This window comes from Gorilla gorilla, chromosome 13, assembly GCF_029281585.2.
Source record: "Gorilla gorilla gorilla isolate KB3781 chromosome 13, NHGRI_mGorGor1-v2.1_pri, whole genome shotgun sequence".
Lineage (NCBI taxonomy): Eukaryota > Metazoa > Chordata > Mammalia > Primates > Hominidae > Gorilla > Gorilla gorilla.
The window spans coordinates 109,735,796-109,753,328 of record NC_073237.2 but is presented as its reverse complement, the minus strand read 5'-3'; the positions used below and the strand labels follow the sequence as shown (position 1 = coordinate 109,753,328).

General features: G+C 50.9%; 1 protein-coding gene across 2 annotated transcripts; it reads left to right on the top strand.

Moving 5' to 3' along the window:
* Window positions 1-408: 408 nt before the first annotated feature.
* Window positions 409-15,964, top strand: ALAD (aminolevulinate dehydratase). Of its 2 annotated transcripts, none has more exons than XM_019033512.4 (12): window positions 409-1,076; window positions 8,663-8,850; window positions 10,120-10,170; window positions 10,666-10,762; window positions 11,353-11,488; window positions 11,610-11,693; window positions 11,793-11,881; window positions 12,460-12,515; window positions 12,603-12,690; window positions 12,765-12,851; window positions 13,183-13,312; window positions 13,932-15,964. In XM_019033512.4, the coding sequence occupies exons 2-12, from the start codon at window positions 8,711-8,713 to the stop codon at window positions 13,991-13,993; spliced, it is 1,020 nt and encodes a 339-aa protein (XP_018889057.2). In that variant the 5' UTR covers window positions 409-1,076; window positions 8,663-8,710; the 3' UTR covers window positions 13,994-15,964. The 2 variants fall into 2 exon arrangements, with proteins under 2 accessions (XP_018889057.2, XP_063552736.1); XM_063696666.1 differs by having other exon boundaries at window positions 931-1,076; window positions 9,954-10,170.
* Window positions 15,965-17,533: the final 1,569 nt, after the last annotated feature.

The following is a 17,533-nucleotide window of genomic DNA, read 5'->3' as shown; positions in this document are numbered from 1 at the left end:
CGGCTAATTTTTTGTATTTTTAGTAGAGACAGGGTTTCACCATGTTGGTCAGGCTGGTCTTGAACTCCTGACCTCAAGAGATCCGCCCGCCTTGGCCTCCCAAAGTGCTGGGATTACAGGCGTGAGCCACCGAACCGGGCTGAGAAATAAAATCTGAGAATAAGTGTAATGTAACCCACTAGTGTCCTCTGCATTTGAAAGTCAACTTTTCAATAATCCCTGAAGAACCACCTGAAAGGCATTGCTTCGCTAGGGCGATGATCCCCGATCGCTAGTTTACTCATCCAATCCTACTGGTTTACCCAGGCCCCATAAGCCTCACCAGATCCCTCTTGCCTCTGCACATCTCCAATCTCCATACAGACCTTTGATCGGATCTATCATTGTACCTATCATAGGTCTGATGCCCCTATCAAGACTTGGAGTTTTCCTAAACGCCCATGTCTTTCACATCACATCTCTCAACTCATAGCATTGCCGTACCCTGAGAAATAAATGAAGCTGGTACAAATTTTCTCTGAAAACTTGGAAGCCTGGCTCTGAACTCAACAACTTTAGCTTAGTCCGCAAAAATGGACTTAGCTAATACTGTGTTAGGCATAATGGTGCTGTTTTAACGGCTTTGACATCCAATTATTCTTTTCACCAAGCCATTAACCAGAGCCAAGTTTGCCCTAGGCTGGGCAAAGGAATGCTGTGAAGTGAAACCTGGGCTGTAACCGCCTCCGAGGCCGGCTCACACCCAGGGACCCTCCCACGCGGTTCCTGCGCCCCCTCGTGGCCTCCCTCCTGCAGTTCTCTGCACAAGCGCAGGGCCCGGAGCTGGGACGGGCGGGCCCTCCAGGCCCTCGACACACCCAATTGGCCAGGCCTCGTTGCGTGTGGGCGGGGCCGCGGCTGGAGCGGAGGAGCCCCCCAGAAGAGCGCCTTCAAGGGGCGTGGCCTGGATTGTGGAGGGGGCGGACCGTGGGGAAGCTGCTTCCGGGTGAGCCCCCCCGCTCTTACGCGGTCTCTGGGAGACCGGAGCGGGAGACAGCGGTGACAGGAGCAGCGGCCGGGAGCCCTTAGGGAGGCAGGTGAGCGGGGGCTGGATGCGGGGAGATAGCGGGCTTGGAGGGCGGCTCCAGGGCGAGGCGGGGACTGTGGCACCAAGAGTCCTGCGTCCCCAGATTGTGCTGTGCCCCTGAAGCCCTGGCGGTGCAGCCGTGCACGGAGTCCCGTGGAGCGTTTGTTTGGGCTGGATTATCCCGCTCCAGCCGGGGTTGGGGGCCTGGGTTCGGGGCTCCGCACCTCTTCTCTGGGGTTCACCCTCTCGGATACCGCCGGGGCAGACTCCATCGATGCAGAACCCGAGGTGCGTGTGGTGGTTGGTGGGGGGGTAGGGAGGTGAAAACAATAACAGCCGTTTTGTACTAAGCGTTGCGTGCATTGACCATTCATTTATTTTATTTATTTATTTATTTATTTTTGAGACGGAGTTTCGCTCTTGTTGCCCAGGCTGGAGTGCAATGGCGCGATCTCAGCTCACTGCAACCTCCGCCTCCCGGGTTCAAGCGATTCTCCTGCCTCGGCCTGCCAACTAGCTGGGATTACAGGCGTGTGCCACCACGCCGGCTAATTTTTGTATTTTTAGTAGAGATGGGGTTTCTCCCTGTTGGTCAGGCTAGTCTCGAACTCCCGAGCTCAGGTGATTCGCCCACCTCGGCCTCCCAAAGTGCTGGGATTACAGGCGTGAGCCACCACGCCCGGCCTGACCCATTCATTTCTTACAACAACCCATTGTGGTCGATTCTAGTCCCCATTTACTAAACGAAGAAACTGAGGTCACACAACTAGAAAGCTACAGAACTAGGATTTGTACCCACATCTATCAGACTCCAGAGCCCACAAACTTAACCATCCTGCTACCAACAGCAGCCAGGCCCAGAGTCTGGCTCACCCAAAGCTCTCCACAAGCCCAACCTGCTGGGAAACAGATTTGATATCTATCCTTAAAGTATGGAGGTGTCATGGTGGGCACTGAGGACTGGGCTGCTGGAGACCTTCCCCCAGATCTGCCGCTGACCCACTGCGTGATCCTGGGCCTGTGTCTACCCCTCTCTGAGCCCAGTTTCACCCTTGTTTCAGTGATACAATCAGCAAACTTTAAGAAGCCTCTTAGCCAAGATATTCTAGGATTCTGGGAATGGCAGCTTCTCCTACGTCTAAATGGCTAACCCCAGAGGCGATCAGGCTCTTCAAAGCCCCAGGGCAAGGCTGGGGTCTCATTCTTCTCTTTAATCCCTGTGTCTAGCACTTCAGCAGGCCCATAGTAGATATTCAAGAAATGTGGGTTGGCTGAATAAACACTTCATCTCTTTTCAGAACTGCATGACAGCTGCTCTCCTGGGCCTTTGTGGGGCTTTGGATTTCTCAGTTCTGGCCACCTTCTACCTAGCTGGCTCTCCTGACTGCCTCCTCCCTGGCCAGTGGCAGAGCCTGCCAGGGCTGGCAGCAGGTCCTAACCCTCTGTGCCAAGACCCACAGCCTCTGGAATTCTCAGCATAGTACAACTTGCAGGGGTGGGGGGTGGCACATGAAGCTCATAGCCCCTCCTGGTAGCAGCGCTCAGGGCCCAACTTCAGTTACTCCCAGTTTGGGGATGTTGCCTTCCATGGGAGGAGATACTTTCATATTAAATCTGAAACACTTTTTATCCTTCACTGTCCCCTCTTCCATGAAACCACCCTTGACTCAGAGACACAGTCCCTCTGACAGCACCTGGTCCACCCCTCTACTCTGGCAGCCGGGTGGTGATTATTTTGTTTTTCCTCCACCACATAACCTGCTGGAAGGCAGGGACTCCACTTCAGAAATCTTGGAAAACCCTGTGGCCCACAAGGGTTTGAGCTCATATTCCCATCTGGTGAGGTGCAGAAGGCACAGAGCTGTGCCAGGACATCTCGTTCCAACCCAGCCCCACTCCTAATAGTAATAAAATTAGCTACATATTTACTGTGCAGCTACTTGGTGCCAGACACCTACCTTATCCCTATCAATAATCTCCACAGCCTTGCAAGTTAGAGATATCATGCCTATTTTGTAGATTATGAAATGAACACTGAAAGGTCAATGACTTTGCCCAAAATTACACAGCAGAGCATAGACCAAACCTGGGACTGTCTGACCCTGAAACATGGATCTTTCTTCACCGCCCTATACTCTGCGTCCCAGCAAAGCTAACCTGTCTGATGTGGGTGGGCAGAGGTGCTGGACCTCCTGGCGGCTCGCTCCTGTCTTCAGTGTGGTGATGTCACAGGCATTTAAATTGTGGTTTGCAAGCTCGCTTGATTTGGGAGAAGTGCCCTCCCAGTCTGTGAAATTCTCCCAAACTCTAAGGGCCTTTTTGCAAAGCAAAACCCATCCTGCATTTGGCTCTGCCAATATGTGATTCAGGGGGTGTTTTCCCACTCACAGAATGGAGTGGGAAACTCCACTTATTAAGTACCTCTTACAATGGAATGACTCTATGGTGTAGGTATCAGGGCACTGAAATAGAAGCCAGGAGCTGCAGGGTCAGTTTATAGCTCTGTATGTCACTCACTGTGATCTCCAAAAGTCCCGTTGCCTCTCTATACCCCATTTTCCACATTAAAGTGTAAGGGATTAAACAGGATTGGCAATTTTCAAGCTTTTAATATTTTCAGCACTGACATCCGTTTCTCAAATCAAATCTGTCTCTGAATCTTAAAATTCAAAAACAGATCAAAGTGGACTGCTGTAGTGAGACTGTTCCCTTTACTCTAACCCTGCCCCGGTCTCAGGCTCCTAGGCAGTCCTGCCCCAGGGTTTCTGCTAAGCAGGAGCCAGTTGTTCCCTCAGCCTCCTAAAGGCGATGGGGAGTTGAGGCCAGTGGAATGCAGCTTTGGATTCAGAAGCCAGAAAACAACAGAGATTGTTTGTGGGAAGTGAGTCAGAGAGATTAGACCTCTCTTCAACATCTGACTAGACTCTAGAATGGCATTAAGCAAGTCACTGAACCGCTCAGAGCCTCCGTTTCCTTATCACTAAAAGTTAGGACAATTCTTGCAATGAAATGAGATATTACTACCAAGTACTTTAGTGCTGTGCCCAGCACAGAACGAATACACTCAGTATGTTTTTCTTTTGTTTCTTCTGTCTCTCCAGCACCCAAAGCAGAAACAGTACGGGCAGAGAGACACCTACTGAATCAGGTGTTTATCAGTATTATGGAATACAGTATATAAAACCCAGCATTTGGAGTCCAGAACAAATTCAAATTCTGGCTCAGTCACTAAGTAGCTATGTGGTCTTGGGCAACTGGCTTACATTTTGGTAATTCTCTCAATATTCAAAAATATTCTCTCGGCCAGGTGCGGTGGCTCACGCCTGTAATCCCAGCACTTTGGGAGGCAGAGGCGGGCGGATCACTTGAAGTCAGGAGTTTGAGACCAGCCTGGCCAACATGGCGAAACCCTGTCTCTACTAAAAATACAAAAATTAGCCAAGCATGGTCATGCGTGCCTGTAGTCCCATCTATTTGGGAGGCTGAGGCAGGAGAATTGCTTGAACCCAGGAGGTGGAGGTTGCAGTGAGCCGAGATCGAACCACTGCACTCCAGCTTGGGTGACAGAGCCAGACTCTGTCTCAAAAAAAAAAAAAAAAAAAAAAGGAAAAAAAACTCCTGGCAGACATGAGAGCAAAATCGAGTACGAAATGGGCAGCCGGGACCTCATATCTACTGAATAATTGTCTGTTTGGAGGTTGAGACATGACTGGGGAGGCCTGGCCTGCTCCTGTGTTAGGTGATGGGGCTGGCCCACCCAGGGGTGTGGCAGCAGGGCTGGCCCCTGTGTGACTTGTGATAACCCCACCCTACCAAGGAGGAAGACTGGATAAAATGGGCCCCTGAGATGGCTGAAGGCAGCTAAAGGGGCCTAAGAGACTATGGGGAGAAGGGCAGCCAGTTCCTAGGCAGCCCTGCCCCACTGTTTCTGATAAGCAGGAGGCAGTTGTTTCCTCAGCCTCCTGAAAGCAATGAGGAGTTGAGGCCATGGGAATGCAGCTTTGGATTCCAGAAGCCAAGGACCTGTTACAAAGGTGGTTTTCTGGGAAGCAAATTAGAGGGATTAGACCTGGCTTCAACATCTGACTTGACTCCAACCTACCAAAGGATCTCCCAGTTCACCTGGGAGTTAACACAACAGGGTTCTAGTCCTTTTGCTCACTGTGTGGCTTTGGGTAAGTCCTTGCCCCTCTCTGGACCTTGAGGTCCCATTCATACAAAAAGCAGTTGGACTCAGGCCTGCCAGCCCCCATTTTTGTGGCTCTTCCCCGCCCCTCCCCATCCTTTGGCTATGGGATAGTCTCCCAGGCACCTCCAAAAGGAAGTATCTAAAACAGAGCTCTCCACCTCCTCTCCAAGCCCAGCTCCCCACTGCCCTCTTCCTGCCCTGTCCCTGTCTCCGCTGCCCTTTAGGTCAGGCAGGCAGGCAGGCCTAGAGCATCCGCCCTGAGACACTGCCTGTTGGCTGCCTTAAGACGCCCCTTCCTTCTCTGCCCGCAGCCTCCCCAGCCTCTGCATTCCTCTGCTTCCTGTCTGCTCTGCTCAGCCTGCAGGATTGATCTTCCTAAAGCCAGGTGTCAACCAGGCCACTAACCCTACCCACTGCTCAGAAATCTTCCCACAGCCTCAGCCTGGCCCCCTCTTATCCATCCCCTCCATACACACTTGCCTCAGCTCCTCAAAACAGTCCACAGCCATCCTCCTTCCCCACCTTTGCCCCTTTCTTCCCTTCCTAAGGAAATATTGGCCCCCTTCTCTCCACCAGGCTGAACCCACTCATCCTGCAAAACCAAGTTCAACGCCCTGTCATTTTCTTTTTTTTTTTGTGAGATGGAGTCTCACACTGTCGCCCAGGCTAGAGTGCAATGGTGCACTCTCGGCTCACTGCAACCTCTGCCTCCTAGGTTCAATCGATTCTTCTGCCTCAGCCTCCAGAGGAACTCTGACTACAGGTGCACACCACCACACCCAGCTAATTTTTGTACTTTTATTTTTATTTCTATTTATTTATTTATTGTGAGATGGAGTTTCTCTCTTGTTGCCCATGCTGGAGTGCAATGGCACGATCTCGGCTCATTGCAACCTCCGCCTCCCAAGTTCAAAGGATTCTCCTGTCTCACCTTCTGAAGTAGCTGGGATTACAGGCATGTGCCACCACACCCGGCTAATTTTTTTTTATTTTTAGTAGAGATGGGGTTTCACCATGTTAGTCAGGCTGGTCTCAAACTCCTGACCTCAAGTGATCCACCCACCTCGGCCTCCCAAACTGCTGGGATTACAGGCGTGAGCCACCGTGCCTGGCCTAATTTTTGTATTTTTAGTAGAGACGGAGTTTCACCACATTGGCCAGCCTGGTCTCAAACTCCTGACCTCAAGTGATCCACCCGCCTCAGCCTCCCAAAGTGCTGGGGTTACAGGTGTGAGCCACCATGCCTGGCCCCTGTCTTCTAATATGCCTCTTCTGACCTCCTCACTCCCATTGGAGCCATGGCTCACTTCTGGTCAGGCTCCATGCACTCAATCAGCCCTGCCTGCCAGGACTGTAGTGCCCACTCGATGAGAAATCACCTGTGAAAATGCCAGGCATGGTCTGGCACACAGTAGGTGCTCAAGAAACAAATGTTAATGCCCCAGCTTCCTTCTGTCTTGTGTCCACTAATTTGGCATTTGGAGTATATTTTTGTACTTTACGTAATTAAATATTTACTGTGTGCCAAGCTCAGTGTGTGACAGAGCACTGTGGGGGAGGCAAAAATGAACCAACTCTGGACCTTGCCCTGCAGAAGCTCTGTCTACTGGCATGAGGTAAGACAGGTCCACAGATAACTTACATAAGAGAGACTGCAATCTGGACAAGACAGCCTCAGTGGGAGAGGGAAGGAGAACCCTGTAGATTTGGGTGCGGGGAGGCTGTGGGGAGAGCACAGCCTTTCAGGTAAAGGGACAAGGTTAGGAAAGCAAGAAGGTGTAGCTTGTGCTCGTGGAGCCCAGGAAACTCCTTGGGCTAGAAAAGACTTGGTGGCACTCTGTACAGTGTATGTGTCTGTCTGTCTATCTAACATGAATGGTACTATTTTCTCCTATTGGTGTGCATTGTACCTAACAAAAAATCCATGTCCCAAGTACTTTTCTCTTTTCTTTCTTTCTTTCTTTCTTTTTTTTTTTTGGAATGAAGTCTTGCTCTGTCGCCCAGGCTGGAGTGAAGTGGCGCTATCTCGGCTTACTGCAACCTCCTCCTCCTGGGTTCAAGCAGTTCTCCTGCCTCAGCCTCCCCAGTAGCTGGGATTACAGGCACGTGCCACCACGCCCAGATAATTTTTTTTGTATTTTTAGTAGAGGTGGGGTTTCACCATGTTGGCCAGGCTGGTCTCGAACTCCTGACCTCAAGTGATCTGCCCATCTCAGCCTCCCAAAGTGCTGAGATTATAGGCGTGAGCCGCCATGCCCGGCCAACAGTACTTTTCTCTAGAGGTAGAATTGCAGGGGATTTTTCTCTTTTTGCTTATCTGCACTTTTCTAAAAGTTCTGCCATGAACACGGGCATTTTTTATGGAATAAACAAAATTTAAATGTTGGCTAGATCAGTGCTTCTTTATGCATAAGGAAGGATTAGTTCTTTTTTTTCTTTCTATTTCCAATTTATTGATTCTTTGATAAAATGCAATGCAATAAAATTATTATTATTTTTTAGAGACAGGTCTCCCTCTCTCGCCCAGGCTGGAGTGCAGTGGTGCAATCATAGCTTACTGCAACCTTGAACTCCTGGGCTCAAGTGATCCTCTTGCTTTAGCCTCCTGAGTAGCTGGGACTACAGGTGTGGACCACCACACCTGGCTGATTTTTAAACTTTTTGTAGATATAGGGTCTCGCCGTGTTGCCCAGGCTGGTCTCAAACTCTTGGGCTCAAGCCATCCTGCCACCTCAGCCTCCCAAAGTGCTGGGATTACAGGCTTGAGCCACCATGCCCAGCTAGAAAATTACTTTTTTGGCTAGGCACCGTGGCTTACGCCTGTAATCCCAGCACTTTGGGAGGCCGAGGCAGGCAGATTGCTTGAGCCCAGGAGTTCAAGACCATCCTGGGCAGCATGGCAAGACCTCCATCTCTACAAAAAATACAAAAATTAGCTGGGTGTTGTGGTGCACACCTGCAGTCCCAGCTACTTGGGAGGCTGAGTTGGGAGAAACAGTTGAGCCCGGGAGGTCAAGGCTGCAGTGAGTCGAGATTGCACCACTGCACTCCAGCCTGGGCGACAGAGACCCTGTCTGAAAAAAAAAAAAAGAAAGAAGATATTTTTTTTTAAACAGGCATTACTTGCTCAGATGTTTACTTTAAAAGATAATAATGAACAAGAAGCAGTCACATAAAATACAAGCCCAAATTTTATATCATTAGATTCTGATTGTCATGAAAGTTTCTAAAGACTTACTTTCATTTCTCAACTTACCTTGTTGACCAGCAGGGATTGGTGAACCATGCTGTGAGTAGCATTGGGCTAGAGAGAGGGGAGGCGGGAATCTGGAAGAGCTGTTTTCCAGATGTGACCATCTCCTGAGGACAGGGACCATGTCTCATGTGCCACCCATCACCCCCCACAGACAGAGCCTGCAGCCAATGCCCCAGGAGCCCTCGGTTCCAACCAACTGATGCCCCTGTGCCCACTGACCCACGCCATGCAGCCCCAGTCCGTTCTGCACAGTGGCTACTTCCACCCACTACTTCGGGCCTGGCAGACAGCCACCACCACCCTCAATGGCTCCAACCTCATCTACCCCATCTTTGTCACGTGAGTCTCCAAGAATGGGCCAGGCCTCTGCTCTGCTGGTTGGGGTTGGGGTTGGGGAGGGAGTGTTGACTGGAGCGGGCATCAGTATGGCTGGGGGTAGCAAAGTGAGCTGTCAGCTTGAAATTCAAGGCACTGGAAGCAGGCTACTTGGATTAAGGACAGGAATCTTAGGAACAAAACGAACTTTGAAAGAACTCATTCATCCCATTTGGAAAATTAGAAGAATAACCCTTGCCTGCCATCCTGAGCTCTTGCAATAAGACAGAAGCTGAGAAGGTGCTCTGTACATTGTAAAGTGCTATGTACCTGTAAGAGATGACAGTCATTGAGGCTGGGCACGGTGGCTCACGCCTGTAATCCCAGCACTTTGGGAGGCTGAGGCGGGCGGATCACGAGGTCAGGAGATCGAGACCATCCTGGCTAACATGGTGAAACCCTGTCTCCACTAAAAACACAGAAAAATTAGCCAGGCGTGGTGGTGGGCGCCTGTAGTCCCAGCTATTTGGGAGGCTGAGGCAGGAGAATGGCGTGAACCCTGAAGGCGGAGCTTGCAGTGAGCCGAGATCGCACTACTTCACTCCAGCCTGGGCGACACAGCCAGACTCCATCTCAAAAAAAAAAAAAAAAAAAGAGATGGCAATCGTGATTGTTAATAATAATGCAGACATTTACTGAGTACTTACTATCTACCAGGTACTATGCTAAGCACCTACACACATTGTCTCATTCAATTCTGAGAGCATTTGTATGAAGAAGGAGTAGCTATCCTCTAGAACATCAGCTCCATGAGGGCAGGGATGTTTGTCTATTTTGTTCACTGTTGTATCATCAGGGCCTAGAACAGTACTTGGCACATAATAAGTACTCAATAAATATTTGTTGAATGAATGAATTAACCACGCATGATACAGATGAAGGCCTAAGGCTCAAAGAGATGATAGAACTTGGCCATGGTCACCCAGTAAGTGGCTGAGATAGAAAGCAAGGACCTGCCAAATTCAGAGTCCAAGTTCTTAACCACTTAATTCCTTCCTGTAATTACCATTCTTTTAGTACAGTTGCTAGTGTTGTCACTGTTATTCTTGTTGTTCCTATTATTTCAGGCCCTGGGCTTGGCCAGGCAGGGAAGCCAGACACTGGATCCCATCCTCCTCCCACCATCTCCACTTCCATATTTCTTCCCTGCTTCCCAATCATCCCTGTCAGTCGCCCCCTCACCACTGGCCCTTCCCACAGCTACCAATCCATATCCCACCCCCGATCTTGCAGGGATGTTCCTGATGACATACAGCCTATCACCAGCCTCCCAGGAGTGGCCAGGTAGGAGACGTGGAGTTGGGGGGCCAGGGGGTGGTGGAGGGAGAGATTCCACAGGTGGAAGTGCTGAGAGGCAGAAGCAGACCTAGGAAGTAGAAGATGCGGACAGGCAGACATTAGCTCAGTAGAGGAAAGCGTTTCCCCGGAGCCAGAGCTGTTCCACAGTGGAAGGGGCAGCCCCATAAAGTAAAGAGCTACCCATCACCCGAGACGTCGTGGCAGAGGCTGTTGCAGAAGGGAACTGAACTGCAGATGGGAGTTCAAAAAGAGGGCCTCGAAGGAGCCTTCCACAGCCAAATTCCGGAGCTCTGCTACTCAGGGCCTCAGTCTTCCCTCCTATTTAGTGGATGCATCTCTGCCCCTTCTGTCCTGGGGGCTTGAGCCCTCCTGGTGCCATATGCAGCTTGGTTTCTAACAGAGGCACACAGTGTGGTGGGGTCCAGAGGACCTTTGCCTGGGACCTGCCTTCCTTCAACCCCTCTACCCACACCCACACAGGTATGGTGTGAACCGGCTGGAAGAGATGCTGAGGCCCTTGGTGGAAGAGGGCCTACGCTGTGTCTTGATCTTTGGCGTCCCCAGCAGAGTTCCCAAGGTGAAGAATCAAAGGAAGGGCTAAGAAGGGAGGTTGCGCTCACGCCCATAATCCCAGCACTTTGGGAGGCCAAAGTGGGTGGATCGCTTGAGCCCAGGATTTTGAGACCAGCCTGGACAACATGGCAAAACCCATCTCTACAAAAAATACAAAAGTTAGCTGGGTGTGGGGGTACGTGCCTGTAGTCCCAGCTACTCGGGAGGTGGAGAGGTGGGAGGATTGCTTAAGCCCAGAAAGTCAAGGCTGCAGTGAGCCAAAATCGCGCCAGTGCACTCTAGCCTGGGTGACAGAGCAAGACCCTATCTCCAATAAAAACAGAAAAAGGAAGGGAGGTTGGGCAAGGGTGGACTGAGGGTCCACACTGACTGCATCCTCACTCCCACATTGTGCTGGCCCTGGGGCCACAGGTGAATGGACATGGTCTTTGCCCTTAAGTCAGCACCCATGTAGGGTCAGTCCTCTGCTTCCTTATCCAGGGGCTGTGATGATGAAGGAAGGAGAAAGCCAGGGCTATGCTCTGTGATGGCTGTCATCCTGCCTTCCAAAGCTACATGTAATAGACACACTGCTTTGTCCCTCCCCTGCCCCAGGACGAGCGGGGTTCCGCAGCTGACTCCGAGGAGTCCCCAGCTATTGAGGCGATCCATCTGTTGAGGAAGACCTTCCCCAACCTCCTGGTGGCCTGTGACGTCTGCCTGTGTCCCTACACCTCCCATGGTCACTGCGGTGAGTTCCCTTCCTCCCACCAGCCCTGCTGCCACCCACACTCCTACTGCCCACTTCTCACCAGGGTGGGGACAGGCCAGGGCCCAAGGTGCTCCCCAAAACCCAGTCATCTGTCCTGAAGGGCTCCTGAGTGAAAATGGAGCATTCCAGGCTGAGGAGAGCCGCCAGCGGCTGGCTGAGGTGGCATTGGCGTATGCCAAGGCAGGTGAGTGAACCACCAGCAGGGATGGGCACCTCTGGGTCAGGAGGTGGCAGAGTGGCTAGGAGGGCCCCAGAGTTCTGAAGGCCACCCTCTGCCCCCCAGGATGTCAGGTGGTAGCCCCGTCGGACATGATGGATGGACGCGTGGAAGCCATCAAAGAGGCCCTGATGGCACATGGACTTGGCAACAGGGTAAGGGCAGGGAATGCAGCACAGGGCTGGCAGGAGATAGTCTGCACCAGCCCTGCCCCCGTGTCTGCTAAGAATCACAGAACTGCCGGGCATGGTGGCTCACACCTGTAGTCCCAGCACTTTGGGAGGCTGAGGCAGGTAGATCACTTGAGGTCAGGGGTTCAAGACCAGCCTGGCCAACATGGTGAAACCCCATCTCTACTAAAAACACAAAAATTAGCTGGGCGTGATGGCAGGCGCCTGTAATCCCAGCTACTGGGGAGGCTGAGGCAGGAGAATCGCTTGAACCCAGCAGGCAGTGAGCTGAGATCATGCCACTGCACTTCAGCCTGGATGACAGAGCTAGACTCCATCTCAAAAAAAAAAAAGAATCACAGAACTGAAGACAGTGCTGGATGAGGCTTTGGGGAACCATTTAAACCTCTGGGCCTCTGACAGGGAAATCAAGCCCAGCACTCCAACAGGACCAGAACACAGGCAGTCTCCTTCCCTGCCTAGGTTCTTTCTCTCCCTGCCACATCACCCTGGGATACCTGGCAAGGGCCGAATAAGCCAAGACCTCCATTGTCTCCCCATAGGTATCGGTGATGAGCTACAGTGCCAAGTTTGCTTCCTGTTTCTATGGCCCTTTCCGGTGAGCAGGGGTGGGCAGGGGTCTGCTGTGAAATCCCTGGCCCTTTGGCCCAAAGCTGGAGCCCACCCTGATGACTCTGCTTTGCAGGGATGCAGCTAAGTCAAGCCCAGCTTTTGGGGACCGCCGCTGCTACCAGCTGCCCCCTGGAGCACGAGGCCTGGCTCTCCGAGCTGTGGTGAGTGACTAGGACTTGAGCCCCACCCTCAGCCCCCTCCTAGGCACCACCCACATTATACCCTCATCCCTTAGGACCGGGATGTACGGGAAGGAGCTGACATGCTCATGGTGAAGCCGGGAATGCCCTACCTGGACATCGTGCGGGAGGTAAAGGACAAGGTGAGCACAGGTACGAGGCAAAGGGGGCTCAGGGGGCTGGGACAGAGTTTTCCACAGACTCTGGAATCTCAGAGTTGGAAGCAGTTTGCCCTTAAGCATGCATCCTCTCCTCCCCTTCCCTGCCCAGGAACCATCGTGGCCTTCTATGTCGGGGCTTGCACGAGCCTCAAACAGCCCTGCTTTAACAGTTCAAGAGTGAGCCAGGCTGCCAGCCGCAGTAACCCAGGATACGGGGCTCAAGATGGTCACAGATTGAGCAGGGGGGAAGGGACGCTTCCAGAGCCACATCCACCCTCCATTTCAGCCTGTCTCCCTGTCTGCTTCCCTGCAGCACCCTGACCTCCCTCTCGCCGTGTACCACGTCTCTGGAGAGTTTGCCATGCTGTGGCATGGAGCCCAGGCCGGGGCATTTGATCTCAAGGCTGCCGTACTGGAGGCCATGACTGCCTTCCGCAGAGCAGGTAGGCAGGCAAGGGTGGGGTGTTTTGACCTGCGCCACAGGGACTGATAAGCACTCTGCCTAGATCGGGGAACGACGTCCTGAGAGCTTGGGATCTTATTCTGGGAATTACTAGTGATCTAAACAGACACACATTGAGGAAGAGATATGGAACTGCAGCATAGAACATGGCCCGGTGAAGCAAGCAGAGCCCTTCATTCATTTTTGGTTGTGAGAACGTGGGCAAGCCACTTCTCTGAACCTCAGTGTCCTCACCCATAACTGGATAACTGGGGATAAGATACCTGGTGCGTGGTTGTCCTGAGGATTAAATGAGGTAATATCACTCCTTAAAGGGGACTCATTTTGTTAGAATTGCACACCAGCATGGGAAGGAACTTGCCTCTTACCTATTTCCTTCACTGTGCATTTTATTCTTTGGTAAACTGAGGCCCCAAAAGAGGAAATGACTTGCCCAAGAAATAGAGTTTCCCAAAGCTGGGCTCCGTCTCATGTGGTGTGCCCACAGGCTGTGCTTCTTCATGGTAGCCTTCTTCCCCGCCTGGCCTTCCCATCGCAGAAGGTGTGCTCAGAGCTGATCAGCTTCCCCCCCGCAACTTTTTGCATCTCTCCCAACACAGGTGCTGACATCATCATCACCTACTACACACCGCAGCTGCTGCAGTGGCTGAAGGAGGAATGATGGAGACAGTGCCAGGCCCAAGAACTAGAACTTTAAAACGTTCCCGGGGCCTCAGAGAAGTGAAAACCAAAGTGAATGCTGCTTTTAGAACTGTGCCCTTATGCCCTCTTCCTGCTCACATGCTAGCGGGGCCCAGCAGCCCTGGGTGGTTTTGCCAGCATGCTAACTCTTGTAACTCGCAGCTGCATCCTATGAGCTCTCCCAAGCTTCCCCGCCCCTCCCCTGGGTCAGCCGTGAGGCTCACCTTTGCCACCCTCAGCTCTTTCCTCTGGTGTGGCTTCAGCTTGAAAGCAGCCTGGAGTCGGGGGCACAGCCTTTGGTGCCTGGCTGGGAGAGGGTCTTGGAGCATTAGAGGAAGAAGAGAGCAGTGGGATCTCGGGGCCTGAGAAGTCTTGGAACCCTTCTGGTAGCAGAGCTGGGTGTGGGAATGAGGCCTAGATCGATATCCCTGGGTTAGAGTTGAAATTTGCTGCAATTCCACTGGAAGGCATTTCCCACAAGGCCAGAGGTTGCCAGGCTGCCTGAGGCCTCCTATTCTACTCTGAACCATAAACCCAGAGAAGAATTACTCATTAACCAGCATAAATACTGCCTGAGGATCAAAACTCAGAGGCAAAGAGGGAGTTCCTGACTGCTAGAGATGCCACCACCACAAACACTTTTTATTCAGGAGATTCTTTTTGAGAATCTCTGCTCTGTTCCTAGGTTCAGTGCTGGGTCCTGGGAATACAGCAGGACAGACCTCAGCTTATCTCTTCATAGAAATTATACAAAGAGAATAGGGGAGACAGCTAAGAAGAAAACAAAGAAATAAAGCAGTTACAAATTGTGATAAGTGCTTTGAAGGAAAGAAGGGGTCTGAGACAAAGAACAACAGGGAAGGGGCCTCTCTTGAAACAGTAGTTGGGAAGGAGGCAGACATGCACCAGTGATGTGACAGGTGCTGTGAAGGAGGTCACCAGGACCTGACCTCTTTGAAGGATCAGAAAATACTTCCCTGAAGGACTGACATTTGAGCCTAGACCTGAAGGGTGAGCCATCAAGCTAAGACAGTTGGGGAAGAGCATTCCAGGGAGAGGGAGGAGTTGTGCAAAGGCCCTGGGGCTCCTTCTAGCTGGAGGAATGCAAGGCTAGCTTGTCTGGAGCACTGAGAGGATGGCCTGAACTGAGTGGAGAGAGACAGACCAGGACCAAACCATGCAGAGGTCAAGGGCCACATTCACCTTTTCAGAGTGACTCAATCAAATTTGTAGTTTGTAAAAGTATTTTAACAGCTCTGTGGCAAAGTGCAAATGAAAAGTCTTGATGGCATGGACTGGAGCGGGGACAGTGGGGATGGAGAAAGGGGAATGGATTGTGGATGTGTTTAGAAGGTAGATTAGATGTGAGGGATGAATCTGGCTTGACCTTCTGGGTGGCTGATGGGCCATTTACTGAGATGGGGCAGCCTGGAAGAGGAACAGAAGCAGGGTCGGGGTGGAGGGAGAATACTAAACTTAGCTTGAGACATTTTGCAATAAGGAAGCTATATCTAGAGTGCTTATGTGACTCACCTAAGGCCACTCAACAAGTTTGTGGCAGAACTGGATTAGAACCGCACAGAAAACAGCCAAGCTGGGATTTGAACCCATGTAGTCCAACTCCAAGGCCTCTGCCCCTAACCACTGTGCGATACCACCTCCCAATAATCAACAGCAAAATTATAGGTCTAACAATGTTTTATGGACACCTCTCCATTTATGTGATGGGTTTGCATCCTGATAAACCCATCATAAGTTGAAAATATGATCATAAGTTGAAAATATGATCATAAGTCAAAAATGTATTTAATATACCTAACCTACCAAACATCATAGCTTAGCCTAGCCTGCCTTAAACATGCTCAGAACACTTACATTAGCCTACAGTGGGCAAAACTATCCAACACAAAATCTATATTGTAATAAAGTTATAAAGAATTTTGAATCAAAATTCAATATTTGAAGTACAGTTTCTACTGAATGTCTTGTTTCATACTGTTGTAAAGTCAAAAATTGTGAATTGAATGATCACAGTTCGGGGACCATCTGCAATTAGCCCCAGTTATAGGGGGAAACCAAGGAGACCAGACACCTACTTGGTTGCAAGTGATGGAAATCCAGTTCAATAGCAAAGAAGGACATGATTGGTTTTCATAACTGGATTGAGATAAGGACAGGTGTGGTTGGGCCCAGGGTCAAACCCCATGGAGGACTCTGTCCCTTTCTAACTCTCATCTGTGTTTGCCCCAGCTTTATACTCAGGTGGGTTTTTGCCACTTGCCAGCAACATGATCCTCAATAATTCTAGGCTTAAATAGTCGTTAAGATTTGTAATCCCAGAGAAAGAGCCTTCCTGTCCCATCACTCACATAGCAAATCTCTGGAGGTCTCTGATTGGGCCTGTTCAGGCCACATGGTCCACTCTTGCTCAGTCACTGTAAACAATGGGATGGGAGATGGCACCACAATTGACCAGGTAGGCCTCATTACACAGAATGCTGTCTTGGACTGAGCTTTTGCACCAGTGGCCTCCTTGGCTTGGAATGCTTTTCCCCTAAATCTATATGGCTGTCTCTCTTGTTAAGATCTCAGCTCAAAGCATCCCTTCCTCCGAGAAACCTGACCCAACACCCAATCTAAAGTCATTCTTGGAGCTGGGCGTGGTGGCTCACACCTGTAATCCCAGCACTTTGGGAGGCCAAGGCAGGTGGATCACTTGAGGTCAGGAGTTCAAGACCAGCCTGGCCAACATGGCAAAACCCCATCTAGACTAAAACTACAAAAAATTAGCCGGGCATGGTGGCAGGCGCCTGTAGTCCCACCTGCTTGGGAGGCTGAGGCAGAGGAATCACTAGAACCCAGGACGCAGAGGTTGCAGTGAGCCGAGATCATGCCACTGCACCCCATCCTGGGCAACAGAGAGTCAGACTCTGTCTCAAAAAAAAAAAAAAAAAAGTCATTCTCCAGTCACTCTGTATTAATCAGGATTCAGGTTCAGTGGATATAACAAAAGCCAAAATAATGATAGCTTGAGATGAAAATGTACTTCTAAGCAATCCAGGGCTGATATGTCAGCGATATGTTGTGAGGGGTCTCAGCTCTTGCCTTGTTCTGTCATCATCAACACATCTTGGCCTCCATCTCAGGAACAAAGATGGCTGGTGTTGGGCACAGTGGCTCACACCTGTAATCCCAACACTTTGGGAGGCTGAGATGGGTGGATCACTCAAGTCCAGGAGTTTGAGACTAGCTTAGGCAACATGAGGAAACCACGTCTCTACAAAATATACAGAATTATCTGGGTGTGGTCGTGCATGCCTATAGTCCCAGTTACTCAGGAGGCAGAGGCAGGAGCAAGCCCAGGAGGTCAAGGATGCAGTGAGTGGTGATTGCGCCCCTGCACTCTAGCATAGGAAACAGTGTGAGACCCTATCTCAAAAACAAAACAAAACAAAAAAATGGCTGGGCCAGTTCCCATCATCAGGTCCTCTTTCCAGCCAGCAGGAAGAGAAGAGCAAAG